We start from the raw sequence: 18,460 nt of genomic DNA on the forward strand, positions 1-18,460 counted from the left end.
TAGAGGTAGGAGCAACCCAGGTGCAGCAGTACAGGAACACTGCAGGTTTCATCCTGCCCCAGGCCACCCCCATCTCCCATCCCTCCCAGGGGTGGGGCAAGCAGCATCAGCTGGAGCCCCAGCCTCCAGAGTAGAAAGTACTTATGAATGGAAGTAGAGAGAGGAAGGGAGGGGGAGCCACGTGTGTGGGAAGGCAAGAAAGAGCCTGGGAAAGAGCAGGGCAGGTGGCAGAGGGGGCTGGGGTGGGTGGCACAGGGGAACTCCTCGGGTCGGGGAGCAGGTTCCTTCATTCAGGATGTGGGGTGAGGGCAGGGCAGAGAGGAGAGGAGAGGTGGAGGTGGATGGGGCTGAAGAGGAGGACCTAGCAGGTTTTTTTTTTCCCAGCATCCCTCAGGCTACTTCTCTCACCACAAACCTCAGTCTCAAGCCACTTGGTTGCCATGGAAACAGGACGGAATAGAACAGATGGTCTCCACTAGCCAAATTCCAATTAAACAGGGCAGAGATGGATAGGGAAAGGAGGGAGTGATCTGACTAGGCCATGGAGGGCTCTGTGCCCCACCCCGCCCCCCAACCCAGCCTGCACACCCTTGGTTACCCCAGAATGGAAGGTACCCCAGGAAGAGGGGCTCACCACTGGGCATTCCTACCCTTGCCCCTTCAATTCTCAAAGATGGGGGATGTGGAGGTTGAGGAAATGTTGGCTTGGGGGTGCAGCATCGGGGGGTATGCATCCTTAGATTTGCAGAGCGCAGAAATAGACATACACACATGCACACACAGATGCCCTATCACACGTAAGAGCCCTGCTGTTTGTGTGTACACATCTACATGCACAGAAGCACAGACCAGAGCAGAAAGGTTAAGCAAAGTCATTACGCACAAATGCACTTTTAACACAGTACAAAGAAAATGCTTTGGAAACTAAAATGAGCAATTTATCCTCATTTATTTAATTAACATGTAGTAAGACTCCATCAAGTGTCTGCAAGTAGGAATTATATACACACCTCTGCACTGAATATAGTCCCTGGGCTCAAGAATACAGGATAAATAAGGTAAGTACATGACCAGAGATGGGATGGTGGGATGATGTTTGAAGATCTGTGACAACAGAGGGAAGAAATCATGAATTTGGGGAGAGGGATTCGAGAAGGAAGGGCATGTCTTAGAGGAGGTAAGATCTCTCTGGGCTTTGAAGGATGAGTAAGAGTTTGCCAGACAGTGACGTAGGGCCCTCCAAACACAGAAGACAGAAGAAAGATGGTCGGGTGGGATGAAAGGTCATGTCTTGCGGAAGGGATCAGCTCACTTGAGTGAGCTGGATTGCAGAGCAATTATGGCAGAGAAGAGCTCAAGACGCATTCTGGCATGGCTGCATAATTTCTGACGCAAACACTCCCCATATAGCAACACGCCATCACTTACCTCGGCCTGCGAAGCCGCACAGCCGCACACGACTTCACACACACAACCACAGCGCATCCTCAAATGTAGCAAACGTTCGGCAAATGGAGCAAAGATGATTTTGTTTGCTGTGAACTAAACGAGGTGGGCAAGGAGGTGTGAGGGAAAACGGAGCCACTCCATCCTGGCTTCGGGGAGAGACAGGGTGCCAAGAACTACACAGAAAGAGGGGCTCGGGCGAGGAAAACCTGGATTACTGGAGCTGAGAAGCCAGCCGATGATGCCTGTATCCTAATATACACTTATGAGGCACCCACTGTGTACCAGTACTGAGCAGGGGTCAGCAGAGGTTTTCAGGTCATCTTTCAAGGAGCTGAGGGTCTCAGGTTGAAGATGACAAGAAGTGTGAAGTACGAGAAGGAAGGGGAGGTGCTCTGGGACCTGGAGGCTCGCACGGGGGTGTGTTGGATTTGGTCATCAGCAGGAGCCAAGGCCCGGAGCACACCTGTCCAGCAGACAGACCACCACCATGAAAGTACCTGGCCCAGTGGAGGTCCAGGATTAGCGCAGCTGGGGGGGTGCCTGCTCCCTTGCTTCCGTCCTGGCCCCTTTCTCCTCCTTCCCTGCTCTCCTGACCACAAAAGCAGCTCAAGGTAACTATGCAGGAGGCTGCAGGATGAGATGGCTCCCAGGGTCCCAAGCCAGAGGCCAGACAGGGACGGCCCATGAAGAAACCCTCCCCCCCCCCCACCACTCTGCAGGATCACAGGGAAGCAAGGCCTAGAACCTCATCTCCAGTACAGGTCCAAACAAATACCACCTACTGACTCACTGACATCCCCTGAAGGGTTAGGAAAGCATGACTCCCGGGTGACTCCATGATACCGCGTGACCCACAGACAGGACCCTCAGCCAGGAGTCAATGAGGGCAGGGGCCGCCGCTCACAGGGTACCTGGAGCCCCTCTCTGGGTGGCCCTGGTGGGGGTGGGGGGACTGTCTTTCCAGTAGGAACTATTAGGGACATCCAAACAGCCCATGGGGGAGGGCAGGGAGGGCAGGCCGCTAATCTCTCTGAGAGATTATAAACCAGCAGTGGAGACCAGAAACCAGCTGGGGGGTGGAGCGGGGGAGGGTCAGAGGACCGTTCTTGGCCTGGTCAGCCCAGAGCAGAGCTGTGCTCCCCCCTTCCCCCTCCTGAACTAGTCTAGAAAGACTTCCTGTGCTGAGGGCAGGGGACTGAAATTGGGAGAACAAACCAGCTGATGATTAATTAACCAGAATTACTAATGATTAACTAGCTAGACTCCAGGACTTCTGGGCCTGATTTTGGCTTCCTGCATCCTCCGTGCTGACAGGCCTTCCTCAGGCCACCTCTGGACCTGCTCTTATCTCCTGTGCCCTGGTGCTGGCTGCTACTTACTAAACCACCCCTACTCCCAGGACTGAGCTGGTTGGGGTGACGTGGGAGGGGCCGTGACCTAGCATGGGACGTCTCTTCATTTTTTAACCTCTCTGCCCAGCCTTGGCCTGCACCACGCGAAGGGACGTGGGGAGGGAGGCACTGTTAGGCCAGGTCTTGGGGGACAGCCCTCAATCCCCCGACGTAGGGGTCAGACGCCAGAGAGGTGGCAAGGCAAGCTCCAAATGGAGCATGCAGGCTTTGGGGGAAATGAGACGCTGGACGGGGGCCGATCCTGAGCAGCCCCCTCACCCGGCGCTCAGGAAGGCAGCTTCTGAGTTACCTGGGGTAAAGAAAAGTTCTGACCTCCAGGGGTAGAAAGACGCACTTGGCCATGGGAAGCCAGGAGGCTGGTGGCTATGAGGCCCCTCTGGTGAGGAACCCTTCAGAGGGGCAGCAGGGCCTGCCTGGCGGACTTCCTGGAACTATCTATGGGGTGAGGGCCCTGTATTTCTGAGTGTGCAGCCTCTGCCTCTGCATCCGAAGAGCAGAGCGCCCCACCCACACATGTTGGGGCTGGCCCCTCAGGGACAAGGCACCAAGCTGCCTCACCGGGTCATGAAGCACCGGCAGGTGACACAAGAGGCTGCTGGGAGATCATGCTTACAGCACCTCTGTGACACGCCTCCACGTACCATCACCAAATCCATTCCCAAGTGGTCTGCAATTAGTCCCCTTGAGGGGACAGACGGCTGGGAGTTCCGGCCCAGGTCACTGATGCAGACAGAGGGTCCCACAGCTCCGCCATCTCCTACTCTTCCCTGCCCCCACTCCACTGCATGCTGATCCTCTGCATATGCTGGCTCCTGTCCCTTCTCTCCCCATCACCAACTTAATTCCTTAATTCCCACTGGCGATAAGCAGATCTTTCACCACAATTTACTGTTAATCCAAAAGAAAACAGAGGTGGGAAGGGGTGAGGGGTGGGAAAGATGGGTGAGGAAGGAGGGTACTGGCCAGCTGTATACTCTGCCTCCTCTTGGACCCCAGACAACTGTGGCTGGTGTGGGGGACGCAGTTCCCAATCTCCAGCTGCTCAGGCCTCTTCTGGAGCACAGGGTTCAATTTTGGGGACCACTCTTGTTGCTGGGGAATCTGACAACTTAGTCCCCAGGATAGCAACCAGATGGCAAGGCACGTGACCCTGGGTGACAGAGCTGGGGGAGAGGGGAAGCTGTGGACCAGGGCGTGGCCTGGTCCTGGAGGCCATGGCCAGTGGAGTTGGATGTGTTCCATGTCATTCTAAGGGGCAGAAAGGGCACCGGCGGGCAGAGTGCAGCGACATAGGTCTGGTGGACTCCATGCCAGGGGCCGGTTGGGGCTGTCCGTGCGGAGGGCTTCCAGGGGGCGGCAAGCTCGCCGTGACCAAGAGCATGATGAAGCTGGAGCACTGGCTGTCTGGCAGGGATGTGGTCAAGAGGTTTCAGGGCATGAAGAGCACATTCCATGATTTGATTTCCTTCCCCAAGCGGACCCAGCACTTTGCTCTCACCTGTAGGGCTGGGAGGTACCTTCAGGTGTGGGCCCTGCTGGGAACTGGGGGGCTTGGAGAATGAAAAACAACACAGTGACAGCCTAACCCAGCTGCCTTTCAGGTCCACACACACAGGGTGTGCATGAGGGTACTGCGTCTGCCATGACCACCAGGCCTCACAGCTTTGTCTACAGTGGCTGGCCAGCCTCTGTGCTCAGGGCACTCCTGCCGGAAGGAGCTGGTCCCCTCAGGCCATCTGCTGTGCATGATGTCAGAGGTCAGATGTCACCCAAGGTGAGCTGGCACATTATGTTTGCTGCTTGGTATCCTCAGCACCCACCTCCGAGCCTGGCACATGGTGCTGACAGAATGTGCCCTCCTGTGCTGACCACCCTGGTGAGGGATCCTCACACAGCATTTGGGGTCACAGGCTGCTGGGAGGACTTCTCCTCCTGGAGACTGAACCCTCCTTTCCTAAACTCGGGCCCTGAGCCAGCTGTGGCTAAGGGTGACCCTCCATTACCCTGGGTAAGCCCCTGAGGTCTCCCACCCAGTTCCAGTTAAGAGAGTGGAAGCCTGAGGAGACAAGACATGAGCCACACACCGACTCACTCACAAAACACGCAGACCATTTGGCCCCCACATAGCCAGTGGCTTCAGTGAATTTCAAGAAGAAAAATAGATCAGTTGTTTATGATCTTATATACAAAGCAATTATCAAACTGACCTGCACCCAGCCTCTAACTGGCAGCTGGGGGCAGCACAGGCACAGCCTTGGAAATCAGCATCTTTGATCACTTGCCCACTTCACCCCCTGTACCCAGGCCCTGCCCTGCACCAGGGGCTGGGTGAGACTTTCAGCCCCGTGAAGATGACAACCGGTCTCACAGGACCGAGGTACATGCATGCACGCACACACGCACACACACACACACACAGCATGTGACCCCGCACTGCTATACAGCTCCCTCATACACACAGAGGACATAAAAACACTTACAAAGAAACACAGAAAGCACACAGATTATCATTGTAGTGTGAACATGCACACAGGGCAGCAGGGATGGGTGACAGGGGGCGGGGAGAGTAATCCGGAGACAATTCTTGCCTGAGAAGGGTGCACACAAGCAGAGGTTGCGGGGGGGGGGGGGGGGGGGGGGAGGTGCAGGGGGGGAGAGGTCATGGAGACCCTTCCCAGCTAACCTTGCTGCAGCAGCCCCAAGCAAGGGGCGAGGTGGACTCCATGGGCTGTGGCTGCCTCCCTTTCAGTACTCAGCCAGACCCATTATCTGCCTCAGGGGAGGGGGAGGGCTGGGAAGGGTGCTGTCACCTAAGTTCCCCCAGAGGCCCATCCATCAAGTCAGCAGAGATAATCAGAGTGCTCAGCTGGCCTGGGACCCTGCTGACACTCTGGGTACCATAAACACGGGAATAAATCTGGGAAGGGGCTGGGAGGAAGTGCCTCGTAGTAGTAGCGGGGCTGGCCACCCTGCCTGGGAAGGGTAAGGGGCCCCCATCCATCATTCTGAGAGATGCAGCAATCTAGGCCAATGAGATGGAGATAGTTTGGGGGCGGGGAGGTGGGCCACAGTAATAAAATCATCCTGTGCAATGTGGTGGCTCTGCTCCTATCTTATTTATTTACACTCGGGGAGATGCATGCCTTTGCTCTAACTGAGACCTGGGGGCTGCTGCAGAATGTGTGTGGCATGCACTCTAGCCCCCAAGGAGACCCAGCCGGGGAGGGAAAGGGGTCATAAAAGCCACTTGGCCTCAGAGCAGAGCCACACTCTGAAGCCCCCAGGCAGGGGCTTCCTTTGTGTTGGCTGAGTGATCCGTGGGTTTGCAGAGACTCAGGCAGGCCCTAAGCCCACTTTCCTCATAGGGCTTCCAAATACTTTGTGGGTCCAGGGCAGATCCCAGCCCCAGGAACCTAGGCATGGCTTGGCTGGTTGTCTGGGCCATGGGGCTGCGTGGTAATTCAAGCTAACGGAGCATGGATAATCAGGAACAGCAGAAGGTCCAGGAGGAATTTCTCCTTGGCATTGAAACCGATCAGATGACTCTTCTGCAGCCCTGTTACCTTCCTAATTAAGGAGGGAGTCTATGAGGCTTGAGCCCCTGGGGTGACAGGCTGGGCCAGGGGTGCCAGGAGGAGCTTTGGCCTGAGGTGACTGATGTCAATGCTTAGTCTTTAGTCACCATGCCAGGAAAGGGCTCTGGTTTTTCTGCTCCCTTGGTCTCTGCTGGAAATTTTCTTCACCTCACCATGAGGTTGTGAGGGCCTGGCCCAGGATTCACTGTTTCAACCCTAGCTCCTGTCCCTAGGCTGCCTGGGGCAGAGGAAGCACCAGACCTTTCATCCCAGGAGATCAAAGCTACCCATGCAGGTGAACACCCTAAATCCTCCCCTCCCCTCACCCCCAGGGAGGGGCCCCTTCTCTTGCCATCTTTTGGGAGAATGCAAGAGAGACAAAAAACCTTCCAGAAGATTGAGATGAGCTATGGTATAGGACCAGCTTGCTAAACACTGGATGCACCGCCGGGGATCTGGGGTCAGAATGGGAATCTGCTATGGCCTGGGGACAGAGCAGGCAGCCTCTCTGGCAAGGGTCATCATACCTGCTTCATACAGCGTGGGAGCCCTGCAATGCATCAGTGAGACACAGACAAGGATGAGGGAGCAATCACACCCAGACAGTCCACCCTGGCACAGCCACACGAGGCCCAACAGGGATGGCAACAGGATGTACCAGGAACACAGCAGCTGGACTTCCAAGAAAGCCAGAGACAATCTAATGGTAATGCCACCAAGACCCTGGGAAAATGTAGCCTTTGTAACTGCCCAAATGCTCCAACGGTGTCACTGCTGCACAGCTGCTCCGGGACCATCACAGACCCATGTGTAAAAGTAATGAGGTGCCACGGGAAGCACAGTTCCACAGGCAAGGTCTGTGAGCAGTCCAGGTTAGCAGGCTGCCTCCTCCAGCACCTACCTGCCTCTGAAGAGAGGAGGCTTAGCATGGATTAAGGCTGATTTTCTAGTCCTGAGTTCTGGCTCTGTCACTGAATATTGGAGTGACCACAGGCAAATGACCTAACGTCTGTGTGAGCCTTATTGCCCAACATGCAAAAGTGTGGAAGACAGAAGTACCTTCCACTTGAACTGTAGCACACATGCTGCTACTGGGACTTGAACTCAGGGCCTTGTGTTCTTTTTTTTTTTTTTTTTCTTTTGTTGGTTGTGGGGCTTGAACTCTGGGCTTGAGTGCTGTCCTTGTGCTCTTCAGCTCAAGGTGAGTGCTCTACCACTTGAGCCACAGCACCACTTCCGGTTTTCTAGTGGCTTACTGGAGATAAGTCTCATGGACTTTCCTGGCTGGGCTGGCTTTGAACTGTGATCCTCAGATCTCAGCCTCCTGAGTAGCTAGGATTACAGGCGTGAGCCACAGGCGCCTGGCTTAGGGCCTTGCGTTCTTGCTTAGCTCTTTCACTCAAGGCTGATGTTCTACCACTTGAACCATGCGTCCACTTCCTGCTTTTTGCTGGTTCGCAGAGTCACAGAGATTTTCTGCCCAGGCTGTCTTTGAACCTCAGTCCTCAGATTTCAGCCTCCTTACTATGCAGGATTACAGATGTGGGCCACTGGTGCTGGGTAAGCTGCTTCCAGGAGTCTGGCACCTATGAACTCTCAATAAAAATGCTTTCATCACCACCACCACCATCACCCATGGTCCACAGAAACACCATCTATCTAGGCAGCACTCACTGCTGGGAACCAAGCCCCATCAGCCAAGGATTTATGTCTTGTGGAGAAGATACAACCCAGGCTCAAATAACTATTCAGCAAGGTGGACAGTAATTAGTGTCATACGGGGTGGCATGGGGCGAGATGCGGAAGGGTTCTGAGATGAAAGGGGTTATCCTCAGCTGGGGTGGGGCAGTTCATGAAGTCTTCCTGATAGAGTGGCTCTTGACCTCAGCATTTAGATTTAGTATTTATGGGAAGCAAAGGCAGGGTGGTGGGAAAGCACTAGGCATGAACGCAGGGATGGGAAGGATGCCAGAGCCAGGGAGGGACACATTCCCTCCTGTCACATGGTCTGGGCCTGTGATATCCTCAGGTATATTTACCTGGCACACTGGAGCCAAGAGTTGGGGCAAAATATAAGCCCTGCCAACAGTAATGTTATCACCAGTGTCCCCTCCAGTGGCAATCAAGTGGAATGACCAAGGGATGGCCTGTCCCTGGGGTACCTTCTCAACATTCTTGTCTCAGCAACTGACTGCATTTGCCCACAGACACCAGGATGAGGGAAACACCTGGGGTATGCCTCGGGGTCAGGAGTGACAGCCACCTAGCAAATCCTATGGGGATGGGACCACAGAGGGCCTGACTGGATGCCCAGGGCAACAAAGGCCTCCAGCCCCCTTTTCTCCATGCAATCTGCTCAAAGAGATCCTCACTGCCATCTCCACTGACTCATCTGGCGGGGACATCAGCTCAACCTGCCAACACGTGGGCTGGACTGGCATGGCCCCTCTCCTTTGCAGGAACAGACTGGAGCAGGCCTCTAGGCCTGGCCCATTTTGTCCCCTGCCTACCTGAGGAACTGGGAGGGGGCATGTTTGTTAAGAGTCTTGGTATTCTAGTATGTTCCACTGTAGGGAAGAAGGATGAGGTAGAAAGGGAAGGGATACAGGCAGGTTGCCAGTTAGCAGGCACTGGAACCTCTGGTGGGAAGCGGCCCAAGATAGAATCTAAGGCCCCACCCCAGTGATTCTGGACTAGATACTCCATTTGAGGGAGGACACCAGGCTAGGAAGCCCTGGCCAAGGCTACTAGGAAACCTTTGGTAGGATCTGCTCTTTAGTTACAGGTGGGTAGAATGCTTTGCCCCTGAGGCTCCAAGTCCCCACCCACACCTCTTGGATGGAAAGACAGGCCAAGATTCAAGCTAAGGCCACCAAAAGGACTCCAGACTCCATCTTTGCTGCAGCTACATGTGGGATGGGTGCTGTCCCTGTCTCCAGAAGCCCTCTTGCAAGGAATAATGATGTTGGGAGTTTCATAGCTAGCATCTCAGAGAAGGCACAGTCTTGGAACAGCCCCCAGGGGAGCTGTGTCCCCTACACCAGAAGTGAGGGGAAGAACTGACAGTTGCATAGGTGGAGGGAGACGCATGTGGACTTTGGAGGAAAGGACTCCATTTAAACCCACAGGGCGGAACTCAGTCTCTTGGCTGGGCCCAGGGCCCAGGGCCCAGGGCCAGTTGTGCTGCTAGGGCCACTCCTGCAGCTGTGTCCCAAAGGAGCCACAAGCCAGCGAAACTAATGTCCTCTAATGAGATTCGGGACAGAGTGGTCGGGAGGGTTTTATTGTCTGTGGCATGGTAATGAGACTCCTCATAAACTGGAAATGACACTGGGACCTACACAGACAAAGGGGGTGCTGTGGCCAGGGAGAGGAATCTGATGCTATTGGCCAAACCCCATCCCTCTGTACCCGCCCCCTTCCCCTGCCTGGGCTGCTGATCTAGTCTGTGACACTTTCTGAGCCCCACTCTCTGTCCCAAGCCAGGCCCACACCCTGTGCCAGCCTGTGTCCTAGGGCTCCATGCAAATACCTTGGGGCCCTACCCAGGTCTCAGCCTACATCCCCAGGAGGGGATATGCCAGGGCCTGCACAACACCTCTCCCCTGCTCCTCAGTCATCCAGTCCTGGCATTTTCTGTGCCAATCTGAGATCTGAGGTCAGCTTCAGGTGACATACACTCTCAACTCCTCCCTCCCCCCTACTTCCCCAGGAAGCCCTGGTTCCCTGGGCAGGGAAGAGGGGAGCTAAGTCATCCATCCCATAGATGTGCTTTTGGCTAGTCTGGCTCAGTCTCTGGCTGGTCCTAGCTAACCTCCTCTTCCTGATCTACTGGACCTGCAAAAACTGGTCAGTGGCATGAGACAGACAGCTACTTCCCAAACATTTCCTTCATCTGTGAAATAGAAACAATAACAAGCCATTCCAGGGGAAGGGAAGTGAGATAAGGAGTTGAAAAGTCTGGACTGTGGAGCACTGTAGACATTGTTGCTTATTACAATGTTGCAGAAAAGTCTCAAGCTGTAACAGTAACAGCAGACAAGAAAAGAAAGAGGTGGCCAGCACTGGTTCTCTATCTACCTAGAGGATACCATCTTACCTGGGCATCAGACTCCTGGAGAGAGGGTCCTGCAGCCCACACTTCCCTCAAATGTGGAAGTCTGAAGGAAGGCTGGGAGGAGACCCAGGTCCTCCTTGCCAGCCCCGGGCTGCTGCCAGTGAATACTCCAGATGGGCAATGGTGCCCCAGCTGGGCTGCAGCCAGGGAGCGAGGCAGGCGTAGGAGAGCCCTGGGCCACACACTGCAGAACAAAGGCCGCCCAGCACCTGCTGCCTGTGTTGTATTCGACCACCACAGGGCGGGCCTGCCAGGTGCTGGGGCCAGCCAGGCCACCTGAGTCCCTGCACTGGCCCCTGCTGGTCCCCAGTGGCTTTGCCATCCTTTCCAAGTGGAAGCAGGGACACACTCTCTGAGCAGTGCTGGGTTGGAGGCACGAGAAGTGAGCTGGCAGTGAGCAGGCAGCTAAGTGGATCTTTCTCAAGAGAACATGAAGGTGGCGCTGGCCGAGAAGCAGACTGGAAGGCACAGGGCTGGAAGTTGCTTTACCAAACATTTAAAACATGCCTGGCTATGTGCTAAGCACCTCTCATTTATCCTTCTCAATCCCATTTGGGCTTCTTTGGAAATCCGTATTAATAGAAACCTATTGTACAGATGGGAAAACAGAGGCCCTTAAAGCATTCATCTAAGCCATCAGTCCAACTGGGATTCCAACACAGTCCAGCAGGCCTTACTCTGCAGTGATTCTGGGCTGCCAGACTGCAGAGAAGATTGAGCTATCTTCTTCTCTTCCATCCCCCTCCCCCCCCAGGAGACCATGAATGGCACAGCTTCCATGCACCCCCAAGAATATACACTTATTTCTTCCACCAGCCCCTGCTCAGGATAAACCTGGGGTTACCCATGGTCCTGAAGATACTACAATCCACCATCCAGAAAGTCTTTCTATGCTACAAGGTTTAGAGAGAATGCCTGATGGCTTTCTTCCAGTCTCTTCTCTTCCCTCTCTCCCAGCTCCAAACAACACAGGGAGTGCAGAGAAAGGGTTAACTGGAAGAAGGGTGTTATCTCCCCTCAGGGCATTCCCTCTGCAAGGTGATCCCAGCTCAGATCTTATGTTACCTCCTGCCCAGCCAGAGCATCTGCTGCAGGCTCTGCGAACTGGCCTCTACAGAGGGGTGAGGGCAGCCTGGGAGGGGGGGGGTGAGGGACAGTTCCCAGTTGGCTTTGGGCACAGAGTGCTGGGCACCTGGGACTTCTGTCTCTCTCCTCTTGGTTCCTCATTTCTACTTCCTTTCCTAGCAAGTGGGCTGCCACCTTCTGTGCAAGCCCAGGATGCTTCTAGACAAGTGCATGTTGTCAACCTGAGCACCCATATGGCCCTGCAGGGCTCCATGTGGAAGGCCAAAGCTCCTAGCTCCAGCAAGTCCAGAGTATGCCCCTGTGATTGCTTTTTTTCCAAGTAGCAGTGCAGGAAGCAAAGATGCCAAATTAGGAGCTGCAGACCAATCTCCCTCAGCCCTTCCCAGGCATGTAGGGTTCCTGACAGCCCGTGAGGCAGGCCAGGCAGCAGTTAACTCCAAGTTCCAGCATTGCTTGGCGGGCCCCAGGAAGGGTGACAGAAGAAGCAAGTCTCTCCAGGTGTTGTCAAGGACTCAGAAACCTCCCTGCAAGGATGCAGAGGCCAGGCTGAAAACCAAGGGCAGAGCAGAAACGGAAGCTGCAGCCAGCCTTACTACCCTGCCCCCTCCCTCCCCCCTCCCCCCCCCATCCCTACCCCCACCTCCAGGGCCTAGACCTGGCAGCCTGTCTTGGAAGGAGCAAGCCAAGGGCAAATTCTGGGTCTCCTCTCAAAGTCATCCTCACTGGCACTCTGACATAGACCAGGCATTATCAAGGCTCAGAACCAGCAGCAATCAGTCATGTGTGAACAGTCATTTGATGTTATATATTGGCCCCAGATGGTGGCAACCCACAGAAGAACATGCACACCTCCTAATCCTGCCCTACTGATCATCACTTGCAGCAGTGTGCTGTAGATCACCAGCAAAAACACACAAAGCCCTGCTCCCGTGTGTGCATTTGCTCACACTAGATCAGAGGTGAGGCTGTCAGATGTGTGAGCAGCGAGGTTCCGCAACTGGTGAGCATCCATTCCAAGCTGGCAAGCTGGCTAATGTTCAAAGTCAAAAACAAAAAATATCCCACCAGGTGAAGACACAGGCACCTTTCCATGTGCCCTGGTCTCAGGTAGGAGGCGCTCAGTTTGCCAGGTTAAACAGGAAAGGTACCATCAGGAAAAGCGAAGACACATTCACACCTCCCTGGGGTATTTTCTATTTGTGCTGAACAATGAGCATTAGTCAGCTTCTAAACAATGGCCGCATCATAGATTACAGCAAGTGGAGCCCACCCTCTGCCCCTCCAGCCTGGCCCACTGGTTCATCTGTCAGGATTCTGGCCAGCACGACTGTGCTGGTAGCACACTTCTGGCCTTGCCACAGGTCAGGCAGCCCAGGCAGCAGCCCAGGTAGATTCACTGTACAAAGCCAATGCTGGAGGAAGTAACACTCCTGGTCTCGGGGAACATCAGCAGCCAGGGACTACCTGTCTTACACACTCCGGACTTCCTAGGCCAGGCAGTCAGGGCAGCTGGGTGCAGGCCCTGTAGTGTCTCTTTCTCTTCCAGTCTTCACTGTGATGCTGAGAGACACTCTCCACAGTGCTGCAGGCAAGGAGACAGCCCGTGTACACAGATCGCAGGCTCCAGCCCAGCCACAATGCTCTGACCCATAAACCCTAGCACACCAGGGTTTCCTTGTGAGGAACAGAGAGAGAGATGAAAAGAACCCACCAGCCACCAGACCACCACGAGAGCGAGCTGAGCACAGGCTGTGGAGAGGGGTAGGCTACGAGGCTGTAGGTTGACAGGTCTTTGCCTGGCATACATGACACCTAGGGTGTGTGTTCTCTTACCAGACAAAAGGTGTGGGGAAGCTAATTAGGAAGGGTGTGGTGTGGGTGGGACACCTCCTCCTTAGGCAGGTTCTCGGTCTCCTCCTCTGTGGCTCCTTGACCCTCAAGTAAAAGCCCAGGAAGGAGCCACATCTGTAATCTCAGGAAACAAAGAGAGGCTCCGGCCTTCCCACCCTGCCTGTATGAGGCCTGTGGCATCGGAATATACTTCTGAGGTCACTTCAGGAGCCGGATCAGAGTGTTCTAAACGTCAGGGGCCATGATACACACGGTGGGGGAGTCTCCTCCCTCCCCAACTCCCTGATTCTCCCTGCCACAGCTCAAGAGAACCCAGAAAAGAGCACCAGACTGGTGATTCCCTAGAGGGAAGCAAGAACCAGCAGGAGATGGGGGTGGGGTGGGGAGTGGAGGTAGGCTGGCAACTTCCAGACCTCTCTGCCTTCTTCATCAGATTGGATGCAGCCATTTCTACCTGCTCCCTTCACCGAGGACCCCAGAGAAAGCAAGCAGAGGCATACAGAAGACATTGACTGGGTCCAGGAGCTCCAGAGAGCCCAGGAACTCGGGCTGCTTCGGTGGCTGCCATTCATCAATCACAATCAACGGAAGAGCACTTATTAAGAACTGTCTCAGCTATAGTTCTGTTCTGGGCATCCTGCTGCTCATTTAGATTTTTGGTGGAAGGAGCAACCACCTAGAGCCAGGTGAACCTCCCCTCCCTGCCCCCACCTCCTGAGTGGGTGGAGCTTAGCAGGCCTCCAGCCCCCAAAGAATTCATCACCTTTCCACAGAAAGCTGGGGAAAGAGAGTGACAAATGGAGAGAATGAGGAGAGCTCCTCAGTGCAAGCCCTCCAATCCTTTATCCATCCCAGGATTAGGTTAACCCCTAGTGTGCCAGGACTCCGGGGCAAGCTCTCCTTTCTCTGGGTTCTGGAGATGGACACACATATTTAAAAGGTGCTGACCAGCCCAAACCCCAGGGTCTGGCAAGTCCTGGAATCAGAGTTTAACCTCAGGCTGTCTGGTGTGAGACCAAGGCCTCTCACGCCCAGCAAGCCCAGGCCCCTACCTGCTGGGCAGTGGCACCTGGGCGCCTTAGAGTCTCCCTTGGGACACCGAGTTAGGCAGCACCCCAGGCAGTGGGGTGCATACCTGCTTTCCTGGCATCTACCCCTGTGGGAGATTTCAAGGTGCCCGGTGGGCAGGAGAAGGGGCACTGGAGTGAAGGAGGCCGGGCTCCTGTTTTACAAGAGAGCACCAGAGCCACACTGGACAGCCAGGCTGGCCCCTGGCTGACAAACTTCCAGATGGATTTTTGGCATCAGAGCCTCTATGTATCTAATACTCTTTTCCCAGGAGCAACCAGCCTCTGTATTCCAGCCCCCCATCCCCCGCCTTCTGACACCCCAAGTCGTGGGCCATGTGCTTCAGCCAAGGGCTAAAAGCCCCTCTGCTGGGGCAGGAGATCGTCTCGGATTTCTTCCCAAAAGGGCTCTATAGGCTCCTCCCCGCCCCCCTCGGGCCCCAATCGGGTGTCCCGCTGGGAGCCCAGTTGCTTCCCCAGGGACACAAAGGGTTAAACGCAGGCCAGGGGACTCGGTCGGATTTGCCTCCTAAACGCATTTTCCAGTTCATTCCCCAGTACAATATGCCCGGGCCGGGCCGGCCCCCTCCGCCCCCACCCCTCCCCGTCAGAATGGGCCACCGTGGGCCACCCCGGGGTCGGGCCCCCGGCTTAACCCGTCGACTGCCGGCAGCCGGTACCTCGAGGAAAAAGACACGCGGGGCACCCTCGGGAAAGTGGGTCACGCAGCCACCTGGCTGGCAGGAAGCCTGCAGCGCCTCCTCCGGGGAGAGCCCCCGCGTTCGAAGCGGGGTTCCACGGCGGAGCCGCCCAGGGCCAGGAGGCTGCGACCCCCGCGGCTGCCTCGGTTTCCCCGAGGAAAGCACCCGCAGGTGCTGAGCGAGCGAGAAGCCGCGGGTGCCGCAGGAGCGAGCTCCGCGCGCGCGCGCCGTCGGTCGCGGGGCGGTGCGGCGGGGAAGGGGCCCCGTCGGGCCCGGGGTCGACGAGGGAACGCGCGGCCCCCTCCGCCGCGGCCCACCCTAGCCCCGAACCCACAGCCCCGCGGCCCCCCCGGCTGACGCCCTCCCCCGGGGGCCGCCGTCTCACACCCCAGACGCCGATTACGGTGATTATCCGTGCGTTTATGTAACGCGCAGTGTTTCCAAACTGCTGCTCGGGCTGAGGACCGGTTATTAAACAAACAGAACGCGATTACCTACGACGAGGATCGTGCGGGGCGGCGTGGATGGAGAAAGTGCCCGCGAGCCCCCGGGGCCTCGCCCGCGCCGCCGACCCCCTTCACCCACGCCGTGACCCAACTTTCCGGGCTCTCCCTCCGCTCCCTGCCCCGGGTGGGGAGACCGAGGCGAGCCGGCTTACCTGGGAGGAAGAAGGCGGTCACGGCCAGGGCGAGTCCCCACCAGCGTCCAGCGGCGCCCGCGAGCCCCATCCGAGCCATCGGGGGCCGGGGGTCCGGCGCGAGCGGCGGCGGGGAGGGCGCTCCCCGCGCTCCGGAGTCCGGCCGGGAAGACGAGGACGGAGAGCGCCGGCGGCCGGCGGGCGCTGGGAGGACCCGGGTCCGCCGTGGCCGTCGGCCGGGGTGCGGTGCGGTGCGGAGCGGTGCGGTGGGTGGGGCGGGGTGTGCGCTCGGCGCGGCCGCGGTCGGGTTCCCGGCCGCCTCGGGCTCGGGTCCTCAGAGATGCCCGCCGCGAGTTGCTCGAGTCCAGCCCCTCGGCTCCTCCCGGCGCCGGTCCCCGCCCTCTCCTTCCACGCAGAGCGGGGCTGCGGACAGGCACCCACCGCCGCCCCCCTCCTCCGGCTGCCCGGAGCCCGCGCCGCGGTCACACCCGCCCGCTCCGCTCCAACTCGCCGGCGTCCATGGCCGGCCGCGCTCCGAGGGTGGCGGGCCGGACGAGCCCGGGCGGCGCGGAGGGGCTCGGGGCCCAGGCGGCGCCGCGCGGCTCGGCGGCCGGGCGCCCGCGCTGCCTGGACCGCGCGGCCGAGCACGAGGAGAGCGAGCCGGGTGCGCCGCGCGTCCCCGCCGCCGGCTTCGCCTTCGCCGCTCGGCCCGGGGCCGGCGATCCGCGCCGCTGTGGAGCTGCCCGGGCTCCGAGGCGAGCCGCACTCGCCGCCGCGCTCTGCCGTCTCTTTCTCTCACTCGCCGCGCTCCGGCCCCTCAGCCGCGCTCCGTGATGTCAGCTCGGGGGAGGGGTTAGCGTTAACCCCTCCAGGCGCCGGCGCGCCCGGCCCGGCCCCGCGCCGCCCGGCCTCCGCCCGCGCGCCCGCGCCGCCCCCCACGCCCCTCCCGGCGGAGGCGGACGCGGGCGAGGCCGCGGGGTCCCGCGCCGGCCCCCGCTCCCGAGATGCCCCCTCGGGGGTCCCCTTTCGGCCCGGGCCCTGGCGCGGGGCGGGCGGCCCTGCTCGGCGGCTGACAAAGGGAGGCAGTGACCCCTAGCGGCCGGCGGCGGGGAGCCGCGGCGCGGCGAGGGTGGAGTTAAGATGGGGCGCGGGGCGGCCGCGCCGGGGCCGGCCGGGGAGCGCCGGGGCCGACCGGGTCCGCGCCGCGCGGGCTCCCCGCAGCCCTCGCCGGCAGCCCTGGGCCCATTGCGCGGACGGGGCCGCGGAGGCCCGGGGGGAGCGGCGGGCGGCCGGGCCGGGCCGGGCCGAGGCGGCGCCGGGACTAGAACCCCCGCGGCCGCAGCCCCCTCGTCCCGGCACCGGGCCGAGGCCGCTCGGCGCCCCGCCAACCGGAAGCTGCCGAGGAGCCGGTGGAGCGCGCTAGCCGGGAGAGCGGGGTGCGCGGGTTTCGGGCGCGGATTCCCGGGCGGCCCCCGCCGCTTCCCGAGGGTCCTTCCCCAGCCGCCAAAGCGCCCGACCTTCCCAAAGAGCGCGAAACCCGCGGGCGCCCTTTCCCGGCGCCTCTGCCCCGGCGGTGTGCGGGATTCCCGCGCCGGCGGCCGTCCGGGACGGGTCCCCCGCGGGCGGTGGCTCGCTGCCCGTCCCGCTCGCCACCACCCCACATCCGGGAGGCGGCCTGCCAGGGCGACTGCGCCCTCCCGGCCCGCCCGGCCCGCTCCCCCCGACCTCCCGTCCGCATCCCCGCCCCGGGCGGGCAGAGGGACGTGGGCTCCCGCCGGACCCGAGCAGGCGCGGCTGCCTCTGCCCTTTGTGCCCAGCTCTGCACGCGGCGGAACAGCTCTCTATAACGTGGAAATTATCCACCCTGAGAATGGCCGGGGGAGCAGGGCACGGGAGTAGGGGGCCCGGGAGGCAGAGGGGCAGGGGGCCTGGGGAGGGGCCTGGGGGGCAGAGGGGCAGGGGGAGTGGGCTGGGAGGGCAGAGGGGCAGGGGGAGTGGGCTGGGAGGGCAGAGGGGCAGGGGGAGGGGGCCGGTGGAGGGGACTGGGGGGCAGAGGGGCAGGGGGAGAGGGCTGGGAGGGCAGAGGGGCAGGGGCAGGGGGCCTGGGAGGGCAGAGGGGCAGGGGGAGAGGGCTGGGAGGGCAGAGGGGCAGGGGGAGGGGCCTGGGAGGGCAGAGGGGGAGGGGGGCCGGGAGGGCAGCACTTGTCCACTACTGCGGTGGGCTTGGCATCTTAGGAAGTAGTCACATCCAGCCTCACATGAACACTCACCCACTAGCATCGTTTTCCATTTCACACTTGTAACCAGGGCGGACTTTGTACCAAAACACCATGCCCAGCCTGTGGATACACAGACATCACCACCACATCACCCTTGCCCAGTGGGAGCTCTCCTTGGCGCAGGGAGACAGACATAGAAACAGGTGTGACGTGGACCCGTGGACTGGAGGGGGTGTGGGTATGGGTAGCAGGGAAGTACCCAGTTTAGCCTGGGCTGAGCTGGACATCAAGAAAGGCTTGTGGGAACAGAACATGGGCTGAGTGCGTCATCTATGAGACGTTTAAA

General features: G+C 58.8%; 1 protein-coding gene across 2 annotated transcripts in view; it reads right to left on the bottom strand.

The window, feature by feature from the left end:
• Positions 1–16,053, bottom strand: part of Nectin1 (nectin cell adhesion molecule 1) — a 69,774-nt gene extending 53,721 nt beyond the window's left edge. For both annotated transcript variants that reach the window (XM_042682945.1, XM_042682944.1), the window contains exon 1: positions 15,917–16,053. In XM_042682945.1, coding sequence (XP_042538879.1) covers positions 15,917–15,995 — 79 coding nt within the window. In that variant the 5' untranslated portion in view covers positions 15,996–16,053. The remainder of the gene's footprint in view (positions 1–15,916) is intronic.
• Between the last annotated feature and the right edge of the window lie 2,407 nt (positions 16,054–18,460).

Source organism: Dipodomys spectabilis, unplaced genomic scaffold (genome assembly GCF_019054845.1).
Source record: "Dipodomys spectabilis isolate Male_0828 unplaced genomic scaffold, ASM1905484v1 ptg000076l, whole genome shotgun sequence".
Taxonomy (NCBI): Eukaryota; Metazoa; Chordata; class Mammalia; order Rodentia; family Heteromyidae; genus Dipodomys; species Dipodomys spectabilis.